Raw genomic sequence first — 16,480 nt, forward strand, 5'->3', positions numbered from 1 at the left:
CGAAAATTTTAAAAGCACATATCTAATAAATTATAGAATTTGGTATAAGGAGGTTACTCTTTTACTATATCTATGGGTATTCTTTGTTAGAATTTTCCTCAAAGACCTCACAAAACCATTGCTTTCAACCAAGGAGTAACATAAAATACTCAAGAAGAGTAATAACAAAGAACTTTAAAACAAAGAAAGTAGAGGAGTGTAATTATGCCTACATTTAGAGATTACCATTTTTGAAAATAAGAAAGAACACTGATAAGCAAGTTTATTTTAGAAGCAGCAGATTCAGTATTGCTTATAGTTCTATATCATTAAGAAATTTAGTTGGAAAAAATCTCTGTGAATTTCACATATCTAAGTCCCTAACGAAAACTATTTTCAGCATCTTTCAATTACCAAGTTAAGATACTAAAGCACCATGTAGATGTGTTTATGTAGATTAAATGTTTCAAGTTTGCCTGATGGGACTCTCTTTTGTTGAAAAAAGACTGAGATGACTTTTTTAGAATATTTAATATATTTTATATCATATAAGAGATTAACAGTTTCTATACTGGATGATCATAGGTTAAGATTTTTAGAAGACAGAGCACAATCTGATTTTAAATACTCTTTTTCCCCCCACCTAGAGCAGGAGTGAATGAAAGTTTATCAAAAAGCTTTAGAGGCCGGGCGCAGTGACTCATGCCTGTAATCCCAGCACTTTGGGAGGCCGAGGTGAGCGGATCATCAGGCCAGGAGATCGAGACCATCCTGGCTAAAAGGGTGAAACCCCATCTCTACTAAAAAATACAAAGAAAAAAATTAGCCAGGCGTGGTGGCAGGCGCCTGTAGTCCCAGCTACTCAGGAGGCTGAGGCAGGAGAATGGTGTGAACCCGGGAGGTGGAGCTTGCAGTGAGCCGAGATCGCGCCACTGCACTCCAGCCTGGGCTACAGAGCAAGACTATCTCAAAAACAAAACAAAAAAAAAACTTTTTAGAACAGTAAGGGAAGAAAGGAAAGAAAGAAGGACCGAAACTACAACTTGGAAGAAGGCCAAGTGGGTGACTTGAGAAACCAAGTGTGCCTGATTTAAAATATTCTTACAAAGAATTCTAACAGGGAAAATATCTGCCCTCAGGCTATGTTTTCAAGCAAGTCTCCATTCAACCTGAAAATATCTCAGTAAAGGACTACTACTTTCCACACGAAGAAAGAGAAGTATAAAGGTTACAGAACAAGTAAGCTAGAGAGAAAAGGCAGATTAAAACCAACAACAAAAAAATATAGTAGATTCTCTAATGGCCATAACTCTTCATTTCCCAGGATGCACAGGAAACAGAATGTATAACATATAAAATGAAATTTTACACCTCTCCTCCCCCCAGAAATGGAGTCTACTTCACTACCCCTTTAAATCTGGGCTGCCCTTGTGAACTGCTTCAAGTAACAGAAAGCAGCACAATAGAATATGGCAGAATTATACTGTGACATCTCAAAGGCTACATCTTAACTTACAAAAGAAAATACTATTATTTGAAACTACTAATTACAGATAATTTGCTAAGCTTTTCTCTTGATGAAAGCAAATTCTGGTCTGTAGACTGTTTCTAAGAATGAAATTTAAAATTCCACGTGTTTCCTTTCCCTCAACTATTATTTATTTATTTATTTATTTATTTTGAGGCGGAGTCTCACTCTGTCGCCCAGGCTGGAGTGCAGTGGCCAGATCTCGGCTCACTGTAAACTCCGCCTCCCGGGTTTACGCCATTCTCCTGCCTCAGCCTCCTGAGGAGCTGGGACTACAGGCGCCCGCCACCTCGCCCGGCTAGTTTTTTGTATTTTTCAGTAGAGACGGGGTTTCACCAGGTTAGCCAGGATGGTCTCGATCTCGACCTCGTGATCATCCCGTCTCAGCCTCCCAAAGTGCTGAGATTACAGGCTTGAGCCACAACACCCGGCCAACTTTTATTAAGAGTCATAAAATAAGCATAGATCTATACCAGTAAAATGTTTAGATCACTACCAGCTTACTTTCTGAGTTCAATGTATACATCTTTCCTTGATAGGATGAACTATATTGAGCAAATCTGCAGCACAAACTGCTAAAAAAAAAAAAGTTCTGGAGAAACATTAAATAATTCTGGTGACAATAATGATTTTCTGCCAGCAAAAACTGTCTTCATACTTATCAGTGAGAAACAGACTGCCAAGTCAAGTCTTGGTATTATTTAAAATTCACAACAGCTATTTTTACATACCTCAATAGTAGGGTGAGTATTATGCTTGTAAGCGGTATATAAGGGAAACTGAATTTGAAAAATTTTTGCCACACACAGTAAGAGTTTTTCCTTCTCATCTGTACTCCATAAACTAAAAGGATCAGAACTCTTTGAAGATTCCTCCTCAGTCAGATTACAAATTCTTGTAGAGTTTGATTTTTTTTCTATTGATTTTTGTCTTTCTGAACTTCCTTCATTACACTCTCTATCTATATTCAGTGGTTCTTCTGCTTGATTACTCTCATCTTGCCACGTGGAATCTATGTTAATAGTAGTACAATGTTTACAAAGCTGGTCCCGGAGCACTTGAACTTGGGCAATCACTAAGTTAATAAGTGCACACACTACTTGATTAAAAATCTCCAAATGCTTATATTCCTTGAAGCAGCATAGACATTGCCTATAAGAGAAAAAAAAATGAATAAATTAGTAATAGAGCAGCAGTTGTATTTTTTAATAAAAAAAAAAATAAGTAAGCAAATACTAAGTTATTTGTAGACTTGCTTTTATTTTTTCCTTCCTGCTGTGGTACACCTTAATAACAAAGATAGCATCGCAACAACAACTGGTATCTTAGTATAAAGTCATCATGTTAGGTTTACAGCTATTATCTTCAGTTTTATGTATGGATTTGTCTGTCCTTCTACACAAGGAACTATTTAAAAACAAGAATTGTGGCATTTTGTTTCTCCAGTATCAAGTACTCAATATATGTTGAGCAAGTTATTAGGAAACTGGCTATAACAAAATATCTTACTAATAAAGCCAGCTATTTAATATAAGGAATTTTGTTGTCAACTAATAAAACAGCCACATTTTTTTTTTTTTTTTTCTGAGACGGAGTCTTGCTCTGTCACCCAGGCTGGAGTGCAGTGGCCGGATCTCAGCTCACTGCAAGCTCCGCCTCCCGGGTTCACGCCATTCTCCTGCCTCAGCCTCCCGAGTAGCTGGGACTACAGGCGCCCGCCACCTCGCCCGGCTAGTTTTTTTTTTTGTATTTTTTAGTAGAGATGGGGTTTCACCGGTTTAGCCAGGATGGTCTCGATCTTCTGACCTTGTGATCCGCCCGTCTCAGCCTCCCAAAGTGCTGGGATTACAGGCTTGAGCCACCACGCCCGGCCAACAGCCACATTTTTAAGTTAATGTCCTTGAAGACTATTTGGGAGGGGTGCTCTGACACTATCTGGTAAATCAAAAGTGTTTAGGCACAAAACACACACACACTTTCTCTCCCCAGCTCCTGTAAAATATACATATATATAAAAAACAGGATCGGCCAGGCGCGGTGGCTCATGCCTGTAATCCCAGTACTTTGGAAGGTCCAGGCAGGTGGATCATTTGAGGTCAGGAGTTCGAAATCAGCATGATCCACATGATGAAACCCTGTCTCTACTAAAAATACAAAAAAAATTAGCTAGGTATGGTTGTGGGCACCTGTAATCCCAGTTACTTGGGAGGCTTAGGTAGGAGAATCACTTGAACCCAGGAGGCGGAGGTTGTAGTGAGCCAAGATTACACCACTGCACTCCAGCCTGGGCAACAAGACCAAAACACAGTCTCAAAAAAAAAAGTATTACAAACAAATCCAGTTCTCCTTAGACATGTTCAGTTAGTAGCACAACGCCTGGCATATGTAGATAATTAAAAGGATCTCAGCCAGGTGCAGTGGCTCACACCTGTAATCCCAACACTCTGGGAGACCAAGATGGGAGGATCACTTAAGTCCAGGAGCTCAAGACAAGCCAGGGCAACATAATGAGGCCTATCTCTACAAAAAATAAAAAATAAAAGAATTAGCTAGGCATCATGGCTTGTGCCTGCAGTCCCAGCTATTCGAGACGCTTGAGCCCAGGTGGCTGAGACAGCAGTGAGCCCTGATCATGCCTGAGTGACAGAGCGAAATCACGTATCAAAAAAAGGCAGGGAATGGTCTGGTGAATCAATAGGTAATCCATACACACACAAGTACCTGGTTCTAATACTTGTATCCAATGAAAGATGACAGCTAAGCAACTATAATCTATAATCTGCACCTAGTAATAGCATCAAAACATCTATATTGTAGTCTGAATAGATCACCAATGCCCTGTATGATCATGTGGAAATAATTTTATTTCTCCAAGCGTGAATTTGAAGTACAGCCACAAATTACTTGATACTCTTCTGTGTAGATGGAACTCACTTCTAGTGAATAGAATGTGGTAGACGTGACAATGTGTGACATCTGAGACTAGGTCATAAAAGACACTGTCACTTCTGCCTTGCTCTCTTTTGGATCACTTACTCTAGGGAAAGCCACCTATCACGGAAAAACACTCAAGCAGCCCTTTAGGAGTTCACAAGAGGAAGTACCAAGACCTCCCATTAACAACCAGCACTGAGGCCGGGTGAGGTGGTTCACACCTGTAATCCCAGCACTTTGGGAGGCTGAGGTGGGTGGAACACCTGAAGTCAGGAGTTCAAGATCAGCCTGGTCAACATGGTGAAGCCCCATCTCTACTAAAAATACAAAAATTAGCCAGGCGTGGTGGTGGGCACCTGTAATCCCAGGTACTCAGGATGCTGAGGCAGGAGATGATGCCACTGCACTCCAGTCTGGGTGACAAAGCAAGATTCTGTCTCAAAAAAAAAAAAAAAAAAAAAAAAAAAAAAAAAAAAAACCCAGCACTAACCTGATCACTAACTAAAGCAAGCCAACTTGGAAGTATATCCTCCAGCCCCGCATGAGCCTTTACATGACTATCACCGGGCCAACATCCTGACTAAAACATTATGAGAAACCCAACCCAGAACCGAATAGCTAAAGGAGTCCCAAATTCCTGTCCCATTGAAACTTGAGGATAATAAATGTTTACTGCTGTTTTAAGACACAGTACTACTTTTGGAGCATTTCTGTCACACAGAAATATATAATTATGTAAATATATATAAATAATGCATCACATCTTTTTTATCTGTGGCAAAATGAAAGGGTTTTTATTTTTACCTCTAAGACCTCTCCAGCTTTACAATTCTATAATATCACAACTCCCACAAGAAGAAAAATAAACACATTTCTCCTCCAATTCTTCTGATTAACAGCTTCTTCCTCTGATGTTTAGGAAAAATCAGGTTTAAAGTAAGAGGTCAGGCTGAGTGTGGTGGCTCATGCCTGTAATCCCAGCACTTTGGGGGGCTGAGGCAGACAGATCACTTAAGGTCAGGAGTTTGAGACCAGCCTGCCCAACATGGTGAAATCTCATCTCTACTAAAAATAAAAAATTAGATGGGCGTGGTGGTCCACCTGTAATCCCAGATACTAAGGAGGCTGAGGCAGGAAAGTCACTTGAACTTGGGAGGGGGAGGTTGCAGCGAGCCAAGATCGCACCCCTGCACTCCAGCCCGGGCGACAGAGTGAGACTCTCTCAAAACACATACAAAACCAAAGTGAGAGGTCATATAAACTTGAGTGTCGGGCAGGTGCACTGTCTCAGCCTGTAATCCCAGCACTTTGGGAAGCCAAAGTAGGCATACCACTAGAGACCAGGAGTTCGAGACCAACCTGGCCAATATAGCAAAACCTCATCTCTACTAAAAATACGAAAATTAGCTGGGCGTGGTGACAAACACCTGTAATCCTACCTACTCAGGAGGCTGAGGCACAAGAATTGTCTGAACCTGGGAGGCGGAAATTGCAGTGAGCCAAGATTGCACCACCGTACTCCAGCCTGGGTGATAGAGGGAGACTGTCTGAAAAAACATAAAAAACTTAGAAAAATCCGGTTCAAAGAGGTCAGGCCAGGTGTGGTGGCTCACGCCTGCAAGCACTGTGGGAGGCTGAGGCAGGCAGATCATTTACTAAAAATGGAATCTGAAATCCCAGAAAACGATCTTGAAGTCAGATTTGGATGGAGAAAGCCAAAGATTCAGCCAAATTTACTTTTAAAATAAGTGTTAGGGCCAGGTGCAGTGGCTCTTGTCTGTAATGCCAGCACTTTGGGAGGCCAAGGCAGGTGGATCACTTGAGGTCAGGAGCTTGAGACCAGCCTGGCCAACATCGTGAAACCCCGTCTCTACTAAAAATACAAAAATTAGCCAGGTGTGGTGGCGGGTGCCTGTAATTCCAGCTACTTGGGAGGCAGAGACAGGATAATTGCTTGAACCCAGGAAGCGGAGGTTGCAGTGAGCCAAGACTGTGCCACTGCACTCCAGCCTGGGCAACAGAGCGAGACGCCATGTCTAAAATAAATAAAATTTAAAAAATAAAATAAATAAAATAAAAAAATAAAATAAAATAAAACAAAATAAAAATAAAAATAAAATAAAATAAAATAAAATAAAAATGTTAGACAATGAGCATTAAACTGCTTGGTAATGGACCTAAAACTGATGATCTTCAAAGACAAAAATTACGTCAACAAAGTAACAAAAGAAACTGGGTCTGGGTCCTTCCATACCCAAAATAAACAAGTTCAAAAAGAGTTGTGAGTCTCATGGGGGAACACACACGTACACAAATGTATGTATTTTTTAAATAACTGTATATTACGTAAATAATATTTTTCATTCTATTACACTCAATTCTGAGAAGTCTAGGCATGTGAATTCTCAATACAGCATTTCTCTCTGTATATCAATGGTTTCCAACCTTTTTGGCACCAGGGACCCGTTCTGTGGAAGACAATTTCTCCCAGGACCCAGAGGACTTTGGGATGATTCAAGCACATTACATTTATTGTGCATGTTATAGTATCACATTGTAATACATAATGAAATAATTATACAACTCACCATAATGTAGCATTAGTGGGAGCCCTGAGCTTGTTTTCCTACAACTAGATGGTACCATCTGGGGGTGATAGGAGACAGCGATAGATCATCAAGCATTATATTCTCATAAGGAGTGTGCAACCTAGATCCCTCACACGTACAGTTCACAACAGGATTCACGCTCCTGTGAGAATCTGATGCTGCCACTGATCTGACAGGAGGTGGAGTTCAGGTGGTAATGTGAGCAATGGGGAATGGCTGTAAATACAGATGAAGCTTCACTCACTCATCTGCCCTTCACCTCCTACTGTGTGGCCCGGTTCCTAATTGGGTACCAGTGTGTGGCCCAGGGGCTGGGGACCCTTGCTGTACATTGTATCCAAAATGCAAGGCAGAAAGGTGTTTTAAATAAAAACATCACTTTCAGTCAAAACCAGTTTGAATTTTTTTTAGCTACAAGCTTCACGAAAACCAGCTTGATTTTACACATAAACTTACTTGTTCTCTATTCCAAATCCTACTACAAATATACTAAAGAACACTCTAGAAAAATAGAAATAATGAAACAGAAGATGACAGCTATCAACACAGAAAAGGGAAAAATAGTAAGTAATTCAGAGTGAAAGAAATAAAGTTCTTTTTTGGGGGGGTGTTTTCATGGGTTTTTGTTTTGTTTATTTCAAATACTGAAAAAGTCCTTTGGGCTCTGTGGGGTTCCCCATGCTTATGGCTCCTTTCTCCCACACTCACCGCTCCCCACAGCAAATCTATTTCAAGGATAGTACTTTTTAAAATGATTAACGTTGAGTTCTCAACTAGTTCTGCAGAACCAGAGGAGCAGTTTGCATCTGTCTGTGCAGATGGAGTTTCTTTCATCTGACACCAGGTCTCCAACCACACTGAAACAAGACATTTATCTACAGAGCTCAACTAGAACCCCTCTTCATTAGTCCACTCCACTACCTTCCCCTCACACCTACCCCACACCAGCCACGCGGTTAAGAAGGATAGTCTGGAATGTTTCTTTTACTAACTCCAAGCCCTAATTCATATTCCTCCGTATCTCCCACCCCCACCCCCAGAATTTCATTGAGATTTCTCCCAATTGTTATTTGGAAAAAAGGTAAAACAAAAAAGGTTCAAGGTCTTGGTGCTCAGCCCAAGGGGCTCCACGTGCCGGGGACACCAACGGGCAAGGGCTGCTGCCTCTCCAGCCCACACCGGAGCCACCTCCTGACCCCTGGCTGCAAAAGCAAGAAGGGGCAGGAGCCAGCACAGGACCCAGGTGTGGGGCAGGGGGGAGGGGGGCAACGTCTCAGGATCTGGCGGAGCCCCGGCAGCATCGTTCAACTTGGCCACCCGCAAGCTTGCTGGTGAGGAGCGAGGACTTTCTCTGGGGCAGATCCTGTGGGGTGGGGATGTGGTCACCAGTCACCAGGTTCTTATCTGGTCCTGTACGTGGCAGCTGCTTATTCTTCATCTCGGCTTTGGCCATGTTGTAGCCTCCTGAGTCAAATTACTTTTGCCCTTTCTGGAGTCTCTTCATGAGGAAGTCGGAGCCTCCAGGCTTTTGTCCTAGGCTTGGGTATTTGGCCTTTAGCTTTGCCTCTTCAGCTCTCTCAGGGAGAATACCTTCTTTCTTCTGCGTGCCCCGCTTCTCCTCACCGATCTCCTCTGCAGGGTTCTCTTCTTTCTCGGACATGGCGGGACTGGGACTGTGGAGTGTAGGGGGCCCGGGAAGGCAACTAGAGAAGGGAAGGGGGAGGGGAAACGGGGACAACCTGTGCTGCCGCTTCGGCTCCTGCCACTCGAAAGGAATAAACTTCTAACTAGCTATGAAAGAGATTTACAAAGAAAAAGAAAAATCAAACCCACAGGTCAAGGCTGCAGTGAGCTAGACTATGCCACTGCACTCCAGCCCAGTGACAGATCGAGACGCTGTCTGGAAAAAAAAAAGAAAAGAAAAGAAAGGGAAAAAAACTGAAAGCAAGATAAGTGAAATATATGACTTAAATGGTAAACCTCCTCAAGTACCTTTCCTATCTGGTACCCCAACCACCAGACTAACATATCTCAAAGCCAAAGATTGAAAGATACTTCTTTTAAATGTCTTTTTGTAGCTCTTTCCAAGTTTCTTTCACTCTGAGTTACTATTTGTCCCTTTTCTGTCATCCAAACTACGCTGATAGTTGTCATCTTTCGTCCCATGCTTTCTGTCCTAGAGTGTTCTTAGTTTAGTGTATTTGTGGTGGGGTTTGGAATAGAAAAAGCCCATTTAGCCCCAACAAGAAAGCCTACTCACCATTTAACCATCATACAGTGGTGGCCAACATCTGAGATGCCCTGACCACAGAGACCTTCAAATTCACTGTTTAGTACTCCTCTCATAACCATGAAAGAATAACAATAATAAGATTTGCAAGAAAAATTTTATCTGCCTTTGGATCACCAAAGGCAGATAAAAACAAACAGTAAGAGCGACACGGTGGCTCATGCCTGTAATCCCAACACTTTGGGAGGTGAGGCGGGCAGATCACCTGAGGTCAGAAGTTTGAGACCAGCCTGACCAACATGGAGAAACCCTGTCACTACTAAAAATACAAAATCAGCTGGGCATGGTGGTACATGCCTGTAATCCCAGCTACTCGGGAGGCTGAGGCAGGAGAACCACCTGAACCCAGGAGGCAGAGGTTGCAGTGAGCCAAGATCATGCTATTGCACTCCAGCCTGGGCAACAAGAGTGAAACTGTGTCTCAAAAAAAAGAAAAAAAAAAAGAAAAGAAAAAAGAAAGGAAAAGAAATTTAGAGGAAATAGATAAAACACAAAAAGAAAAAAAAAGACTTTAGCTGTAATTTATATTCTGAGATATAGAAGATATTAGATTACTGAAATAAGAATGAAATGTTTTGAAAATATAAATTCAGATTACAAAACAGAGCATTTTTTTGGTCAGTGAGCCAAAATAATAACAAAATTCAGAGCACTGTAATGTACACAAATACATGTCATATACCTTTTTGCATATACATCATTTACAATTTAAAAATCAATTAAAATTATAGCAATTTGTAAAAGTCAACAAAAGGTCTGCAAAAGGGAAAAATGAAATCTCCCACAAAATAGAAAAAAAAATATTAATAATGGAGAGAAAAGACTTGGTGCAGTGGCTCACACCTGTAATCCCGGCACTTTAGGAGGCTAAGGTGGGATGACTGCTTGAACCCAGGAGTTCAAGACCAACCTGGGCAACATCGTGAGACCTCCTCTCTACAATAAAAAAATGTATTAGCTGAGTATAATGGCATATGCCTGTGGTCCCAGCTACTTGGGAGGCTGAGGTGGGAAAATCACTTGAGCCCAGGAAGTTGAGGCCACAGTGAGCCATAATCACGCCACTGCACTCCAACCTTAGCAACACAGCAATCCCATCTCAAAAAAAAAAAAAAAAAAAAAGGGTGAATATGAAAAGGAAGTAATCAAGAAGGGTACAATATCTCACTAATATAGTTCCAGGAAGTGAGAGCAATAAATACGGAATTAAGGAAATTATGAAATAAAATTTTCACAACCAAAAGGCCCACCAAAACAGACAGAAAATTGCTGAAGCTGAGGAGGGATACAGATCCTAAAAGCTTTCAGGGAGGGTGATAAAGATTATCAAGGAGGCCAGGCGTGGTGGCTCATGCCTGTAAACCCAGCACTTCGGGAGGTTGAGGCAGGTGGATCACGAGGTCAGGAGATAGAGACCATCCATGGTGAAACCACGACTCTACTAAAAGTACAAAAATTAGCTGGGTGTGGTGACATGTGTGTGTAGTTCAAGATACTCAGGAGGCTGAGGCAGGAGAATTGCTTGAACCTGGAAGGCAGAAGTTGTAGTGAGCCAAGATCACGCCATTGCACTCCAGCTTGGCAACAGAGCGAGACTCTGTCTCAAAAAAATTTAAAAGGTAAAAAATAAAAAAATAAAAGAGGCCAAGTGCAGTGGCTCATGCCTGTAATCCTAGCACTTTGGGAGGCTAAGGTGGGTGGATTGCCTGAGCTCAAGAGTTCGAGACTAGCCCAGACAACAAGGTGAAACCCCGTCTCTACTAAAACACAAAAGAAATTAGCCAGGCGTGGCAGCGTGCGCCTGTAGTCCCAGCTATTCGGGAGGCTGAGGCAGGAGAACCGCTTGGACCCAGGAGGCGGAGGTTGCAGTGAGCCAAGATCATGTCACTGCACTCCAGCACTCCAGCCTGGGCTACAGAGTGAGACTCCGTCTCTACAAAAATAAATAAATAATTTTAAAAAACAAAAGAGTATCAAGGAAAAGCACAGAAATAAAAAGGGCTACTGCTTCTCCAAAGCAATACTGGAACCTAGAATACAATGGATCAATACTACCGAAATTCTGCAAGAAATTTTCCACCTATAATTCTGTATCCAGTAAGACCTATCAGTAAGTATAAGGGTAGGAGAGACATTTCAGCTCTGGAAGGTCTAACAAACATTTGTCTCCCCATGTATCCTCTCTCAGAAAAGATGTCCTCCACAACAAGGAAGTAAACTAAAAAGATGACAAAATGGAATCCAGGAAACTTGGAGATCCAAGAAAGGAGATGTTACCAGAGGAGGGTACCCAGGTTCTTGGCGCTTTGAGCAAAGAATAGGACAAAAGCACAAACAAAGTGAGCAAAGAATAAAGCAACAAAAGCAGAGACTTATTGAAAATGAAAGTATACTCCACAGGGTGGGAACAGTCAGAGCAAGGGAGTCAAGGACCCAGTTACAGAATTTTCTGGGATTTAAATACCCTCTAGAGGTTTCCTATAGGTTACTTGGTGTACACCCTACCTAAATGAAGTAGTGGCCCATAATCAGTCTGAAGTTACAAAGTTACACCCTATGCCAAAGACCAGTCAGAGGCTGAAGTTACAAAGCTATACTCCTATGCAGATGAAGACTTGGCCTGCCACCAGCGTAATTAGTTGCAGGAGGGGACCAATCAATGGTAATTTCAATTTTTCACCTGCCACACAGAAAAGTGTGGGGAGGTTGCAAAGCAGGTAGCCTCTGGTCCTTTTGTTACTCAGGCATGGAATCTTAGGGTTTTCCTTTTCATTCAATTCTAGGAAGTCAGCGTGAATTGGCCTCAGATTCCCTGCCTCCAGACCCTAAAGTTCTCCTGCCTCAGAGACAAGCAAAATGAATTATAAGGATGAGATGTGAAGGGAAGGTAGTTTAGTAATTCTAGAAAGTAATCAATACTCTAGGGCTATGACCAGGGGTGGGGGGATAATAGATCACCTAATAATGCATAGTTTACGAGCGTTTGAGAAGAATAAAGTGATCCACACACAGAAAATTAACTGAATGAAAAAAGTAAACCAAGAAAGAGAGAACATGCAAGATATAAAATGAACTAGGGAACTTTTTTGGCTCATTGCTGAGCAACATTTTTATTTTTAGAACTACTCTAAGAACAGATGTAACTATACTGAGAGAATTGGAGAGGGTAAAAGAATGAAATCCTTATATATCATAAATGGAAGTTAATAGGTTACACCTAAAATTGATGTAGCAACAGCAATATAAGAAGAGTATTTCAGAATACTGTATAGAGGTTAATATCAAAACCAGCCTGGTGTGGTGGCTCACGCCTGTAATCCCAGCACTTTGGGAGGCCAAGGCGACCAGATCACGAGGTCAGGAGATCAAGACCGTCCTGGCTAATACAGTGAAACCCCGTCTCTACTAAAAATACAAAAAATTAAGTGGGCGTGGTGGCGGGCGCCTGTAGTCCCAGTTACTTAGGAGGCTGAGGCAGGAGAATGGTGTGAACCCGGGAGGTGGAGCTTGCAGTGAGCTGAGATCATGCCACTGCACTCCAACCTGGGGGACAGAGCGAGACTGTCTCAAAAAAAAAAAAAAAAAAAAAAAAAAAAAAAAAAAAAAAACAACCAACATCTGAAAAAGGTGAAGACAGAAAGGAGGGTGAGGAGACAGGGGACACAGGGACTTTTTTATTATAGGCATTTCCCTGCCAACTAATTTTTAACTCTGTATTACTTATGTTGGTACACCAATATCATACATATCCTTCCACCATCTGAGCTTATCTTATTTTCTTCTCAGTCTTATTTCTGCCTGCTAAAAGTATCTAAGAAGAATTATATGCTGCCCACCTAAATAAAATGCACTTATGTTTCTGAAATGCAATGATAAAAATTTCTAAATGCCTCATATAAAATATGTAGCTTTAATTTTAAAATTAATACTAAGTAAACATTCATGAGGAATCTGTATGTCAAAATAAAATTCTTTGCAGGTTAGGTTTTAGAATTCCATCTAGCAACAAATATTCCAACAGGTCTAATATCATTTCCCTAGCCTAGCTCTGCTGAAAGCATGAAAGGATTCTGCTGAAAGCATGAAAGGACTATTATTACTCTACAGTATTCAACCTCACCAAAAACTGTTTTATGTATCAGCTAATTTATGAAAAGCACTACTTTAAACAGCAGTCAGTATCAATAGTCCATTGGTCAAACAAATTTCTTGATGCCAAAATAAAAGGCAGAGCCTTAAAGAGTGAACCACATATGCGTACGTTGGCCAGGCGTGGTGGCTCATGCCTGTAATCCCAGCACTTTGGGAGGCCGAGAGCTTGCAGTGAGCCGAGATCATACCACTGTACTCCAGCCTGGGCAACAGCGAGACTCCGTCTCAAAAAAAAAAAAACAAAAAAAAAGAGTGAACCACATACATTTAACCTATTTAAAAGCAATGGCTTCTAAAACTATTCTAAAAAATAAAATTTATTAAAAGAATGAAAACATAAAAGTAAAAGCTTCAAAGACTAAGCACAAATGACAAGTATAAAATGTACTACTTTTAGCCTGGAAACCTGACAGAGAACTTCACCCTGGCTGGCATCCAGAGTTCTTATACAGAAGAAATTCCTGAAATAAAGAGTTGATAGGTAGGAGACAATAAAAAGCTTTAAATACCTGCTAAGGAATATGGAATTTCCAAGATATAAACCTAACTCCATTTTGTAGTAAGCTTAAAACAAGCAAAAAAAAAAAAAAAAAAAAAAAAAAAAAAATCAACACTTACAACATGAAGAATTATGCTCTGTGGTAGCGGAGCTTCTGTCATACATGATATTCCTTTGCAGATGTGTATATGCCCTTTCCCTAATTTAGTCTTCAATTTATTCTCCTATTCCTTTCTCTTCCCATTTTCTGAGTTAGTTTTCCTCCTATTCCATTCCCAATCATTAAATTAACAAAATGATGATAATCTGGTAAACAAACATGTGTTATTAACCTCCCTAATCTTTTTTTTTGGGGGAGGGGTGGACAGTAAGTAGAATGTATTGGTGAGTATTAAGAGGCCGCAGCACAGTGGAAGCCCTCATGATTGCAGGGCCAGCCACTTGTCCAGAGGGCCATGACTGGGGATGTACTTGAACCCACAGCCATCTAGGATGAGCGGCTTCTCAGCCACCATGTCTTCAAATTCATCGGCATTGAACTTGGTGAAGCCCCACTTCTTTGAGATGTGGATTTTCAGCTGGGGAACCTGAACTTGGCCCTGCGCAGGGCCTCAATCACATGCTCCTTGTTCTGCAGCTTAGTGCAGGAGGACATAACTTGGCCAGCGTGAACCCTGGACACGGTGCCCTGGGGCTTTCCAAAGGCACCTCGCATGCCTGTGTGGAGCCTACATTGGGATAGCACAAGGTCAGAAACATGAATATACATCTGAAAGGCCTGTCTCCAAGGTCCCTTAGAGCAACCCATACAACAAACAGGCTGCATACACTACCAAGGAAGCTGCTGTTTGCAGCGACTGCACACTGGGGCCCCCATAAGGAAGGGAACTCAGTTGGCTTAATTGGCTGCAGGACCTCCGTCATGTTATAGCCAAAGTAGAGATAGCTATATGACTGTTAAACAGCACTTAAAAATGATGACGCAGATAACTTGATCACAGAGACTGACCACAGTTAACGGTACCTGAAATATCAGACCATAAAGTATACATATAGTAAAACCACATTTTTGTAAAATTTAAAACTGTACTGTTCGCAATCTCTCACACCATGGATATACACAAAAAGTTACAAGTTGTTGCTCTGAATCGTGGCATGTTTTTGTATTTAACTTCGATTCTCTAGTTTATCAAAGTTTCTTTTTTTCCCCTACAATGACTGTATCATTTAAATAAGAGAAAAAATAGTATAAAATACTAAAATCTTTTTTGCGACACAATCTTGCTCTATCCCCGAGGCTGGAGTACAGTGGCGCGATCTCAGCTCACTGCAACCTCTGTCTCCCAAGTTCAAATGATTCTCCTGCCTCAGGCTCCCGAGTAGCTGGGGTTACACATGAGCACCACCACACCTGGCTAATTTTTGTATTTTCAGTAGAGACAAGGTTTCATCATGTTGACCAGGCTGGTCTTGAACTCCTGAACTCAAGTGATCCACCTCCCTGGGCCTCCCAAAGTGCTGGGATTACAGGCATGAGCCATTACCCTGGGCCAAAAATCTTTATAATGCTTGTAAATATTAAATTATTGTTAACATACTTTTTTTTTTTTGAGATGGAGTCTCACTCTATTGCCCAGGCTGGAATGCAGTGGCACAAATCTCAGCTCACTGCAACCTCCGACTCTGGGTTCAAATGATTCTGATGCCTCAGTCTCCGAGTAGCTGGGATTACTGGTACACACCACCACCCCTGGCTAATTTTGTATTTTTATTAGAGATGGGGTTTCACCATGTTGGTCAGGCTGGTCTTGAACTCCTGACCTCAGGTGATCCACTCATGTTGGCCTCTCAAAGTGCTGGGATTACACACAGAAGCAACCACACCTGGCCTATCAATACTATTTTTGAAGTGAACATTCTCCATTATCTATATTGTAGTTAATACACTACAAAACAATTTATGACCACTGATAATCTTACGAAAGTTTTTTTTCTTCAGGAAACTTAATAACATGTTGTATGAAATATCATGGGTTTATCAGCACGCTAAGGTTCACTTATGGACTCACCTGCTCCACAGCCCCCAAGTTAATAACGCCTTTTGGAGATTATACATGCTTTATTAGTACCTGTTTATCCCCTAATGAGAACCACAATCTTAATCTAGGCAACAATATTTTCTGAAGCTCAAGAAAATAATTTAGGGGAAGAAGAGAGGGAGATGAGAATAGACAAAAATTTTCACTACAAAGCACTGTGATCTAACTAACTTATTTTTACCTGTTCTCCCTTCTATCAGCACGAACAATTAAGAGTATAACATTCCACTTTTGTTACTACGAGCTAACAACTGTTCATACTTATTGACAGGTGAACAAAATTACAAACTATTCAATGTTCTCTAGCTTAGCTTTACATCTTTTAATTTGTATTTCATTTTCCAGAACAAATTTTAACAAATTTAATCAAAATAGGTGTTTAAGTCCTTT

General features: G+C 41.2%; 1 protein-coding gene, 1 non-coding gene and 1 pseudogene across 6 annotated transcripts in view; all 3 read right to left on the reverse strand.

Annotated features, from left to right (window-relative positions):
- The window catches only part of USP34 (ubiquitin specific peptidase 34), a 285,331-nt gene that overhangs the window by 215,221 nt on the left and 53,630 nt on the right, over positions 1 to 16,480 (reverse strand). For all 5 annotated transcript variants that reach the window (XM_007970503.3, XM_073023027.1, XM_007970505.3 and 2 more), the window contains exon 3: positions 2,239 to 2,659. In XM_007970503.3, the coding sequence (XP_007968694.3) occupies positions 2,239 to 2,659 (421 nt within the window). The remainder of the gene's footprint in view (positions 1 to 2,238; positions 2,660 to 16,480) is intronic.
- Positions 6,603 to 10,413, reverse strand: LOC103220194 (alpha-endosulfine pseudogene; annotated as a pseudogene).
- On the reverse strand, positions 14,768 to 14,903 carry LOC119627423 (small nucleolar RNA SNORA70). Its single transcript, XR_005243617.1, has one exon. It is a non-coding gene; the product is annotated as a small nucleolar RNA SNORA70 (small nucleolar RNA).

The sequence above is a fragment of the Chlorocebus sabaeus genome, chromosome 14, assembly GCF_047675955.1.
Source record: "Chlorocebus sabaeus isolate Y175 chromosome 14, mChlSab1.0.hap1, whole genome shotgun sequence".
Lineage (NCBI taxonomy): Eukaryota > Metazoa > Chordata > Mammalia > Primates > Cercopithecidae > Chlorocebus > Chlorocebus sabaeus.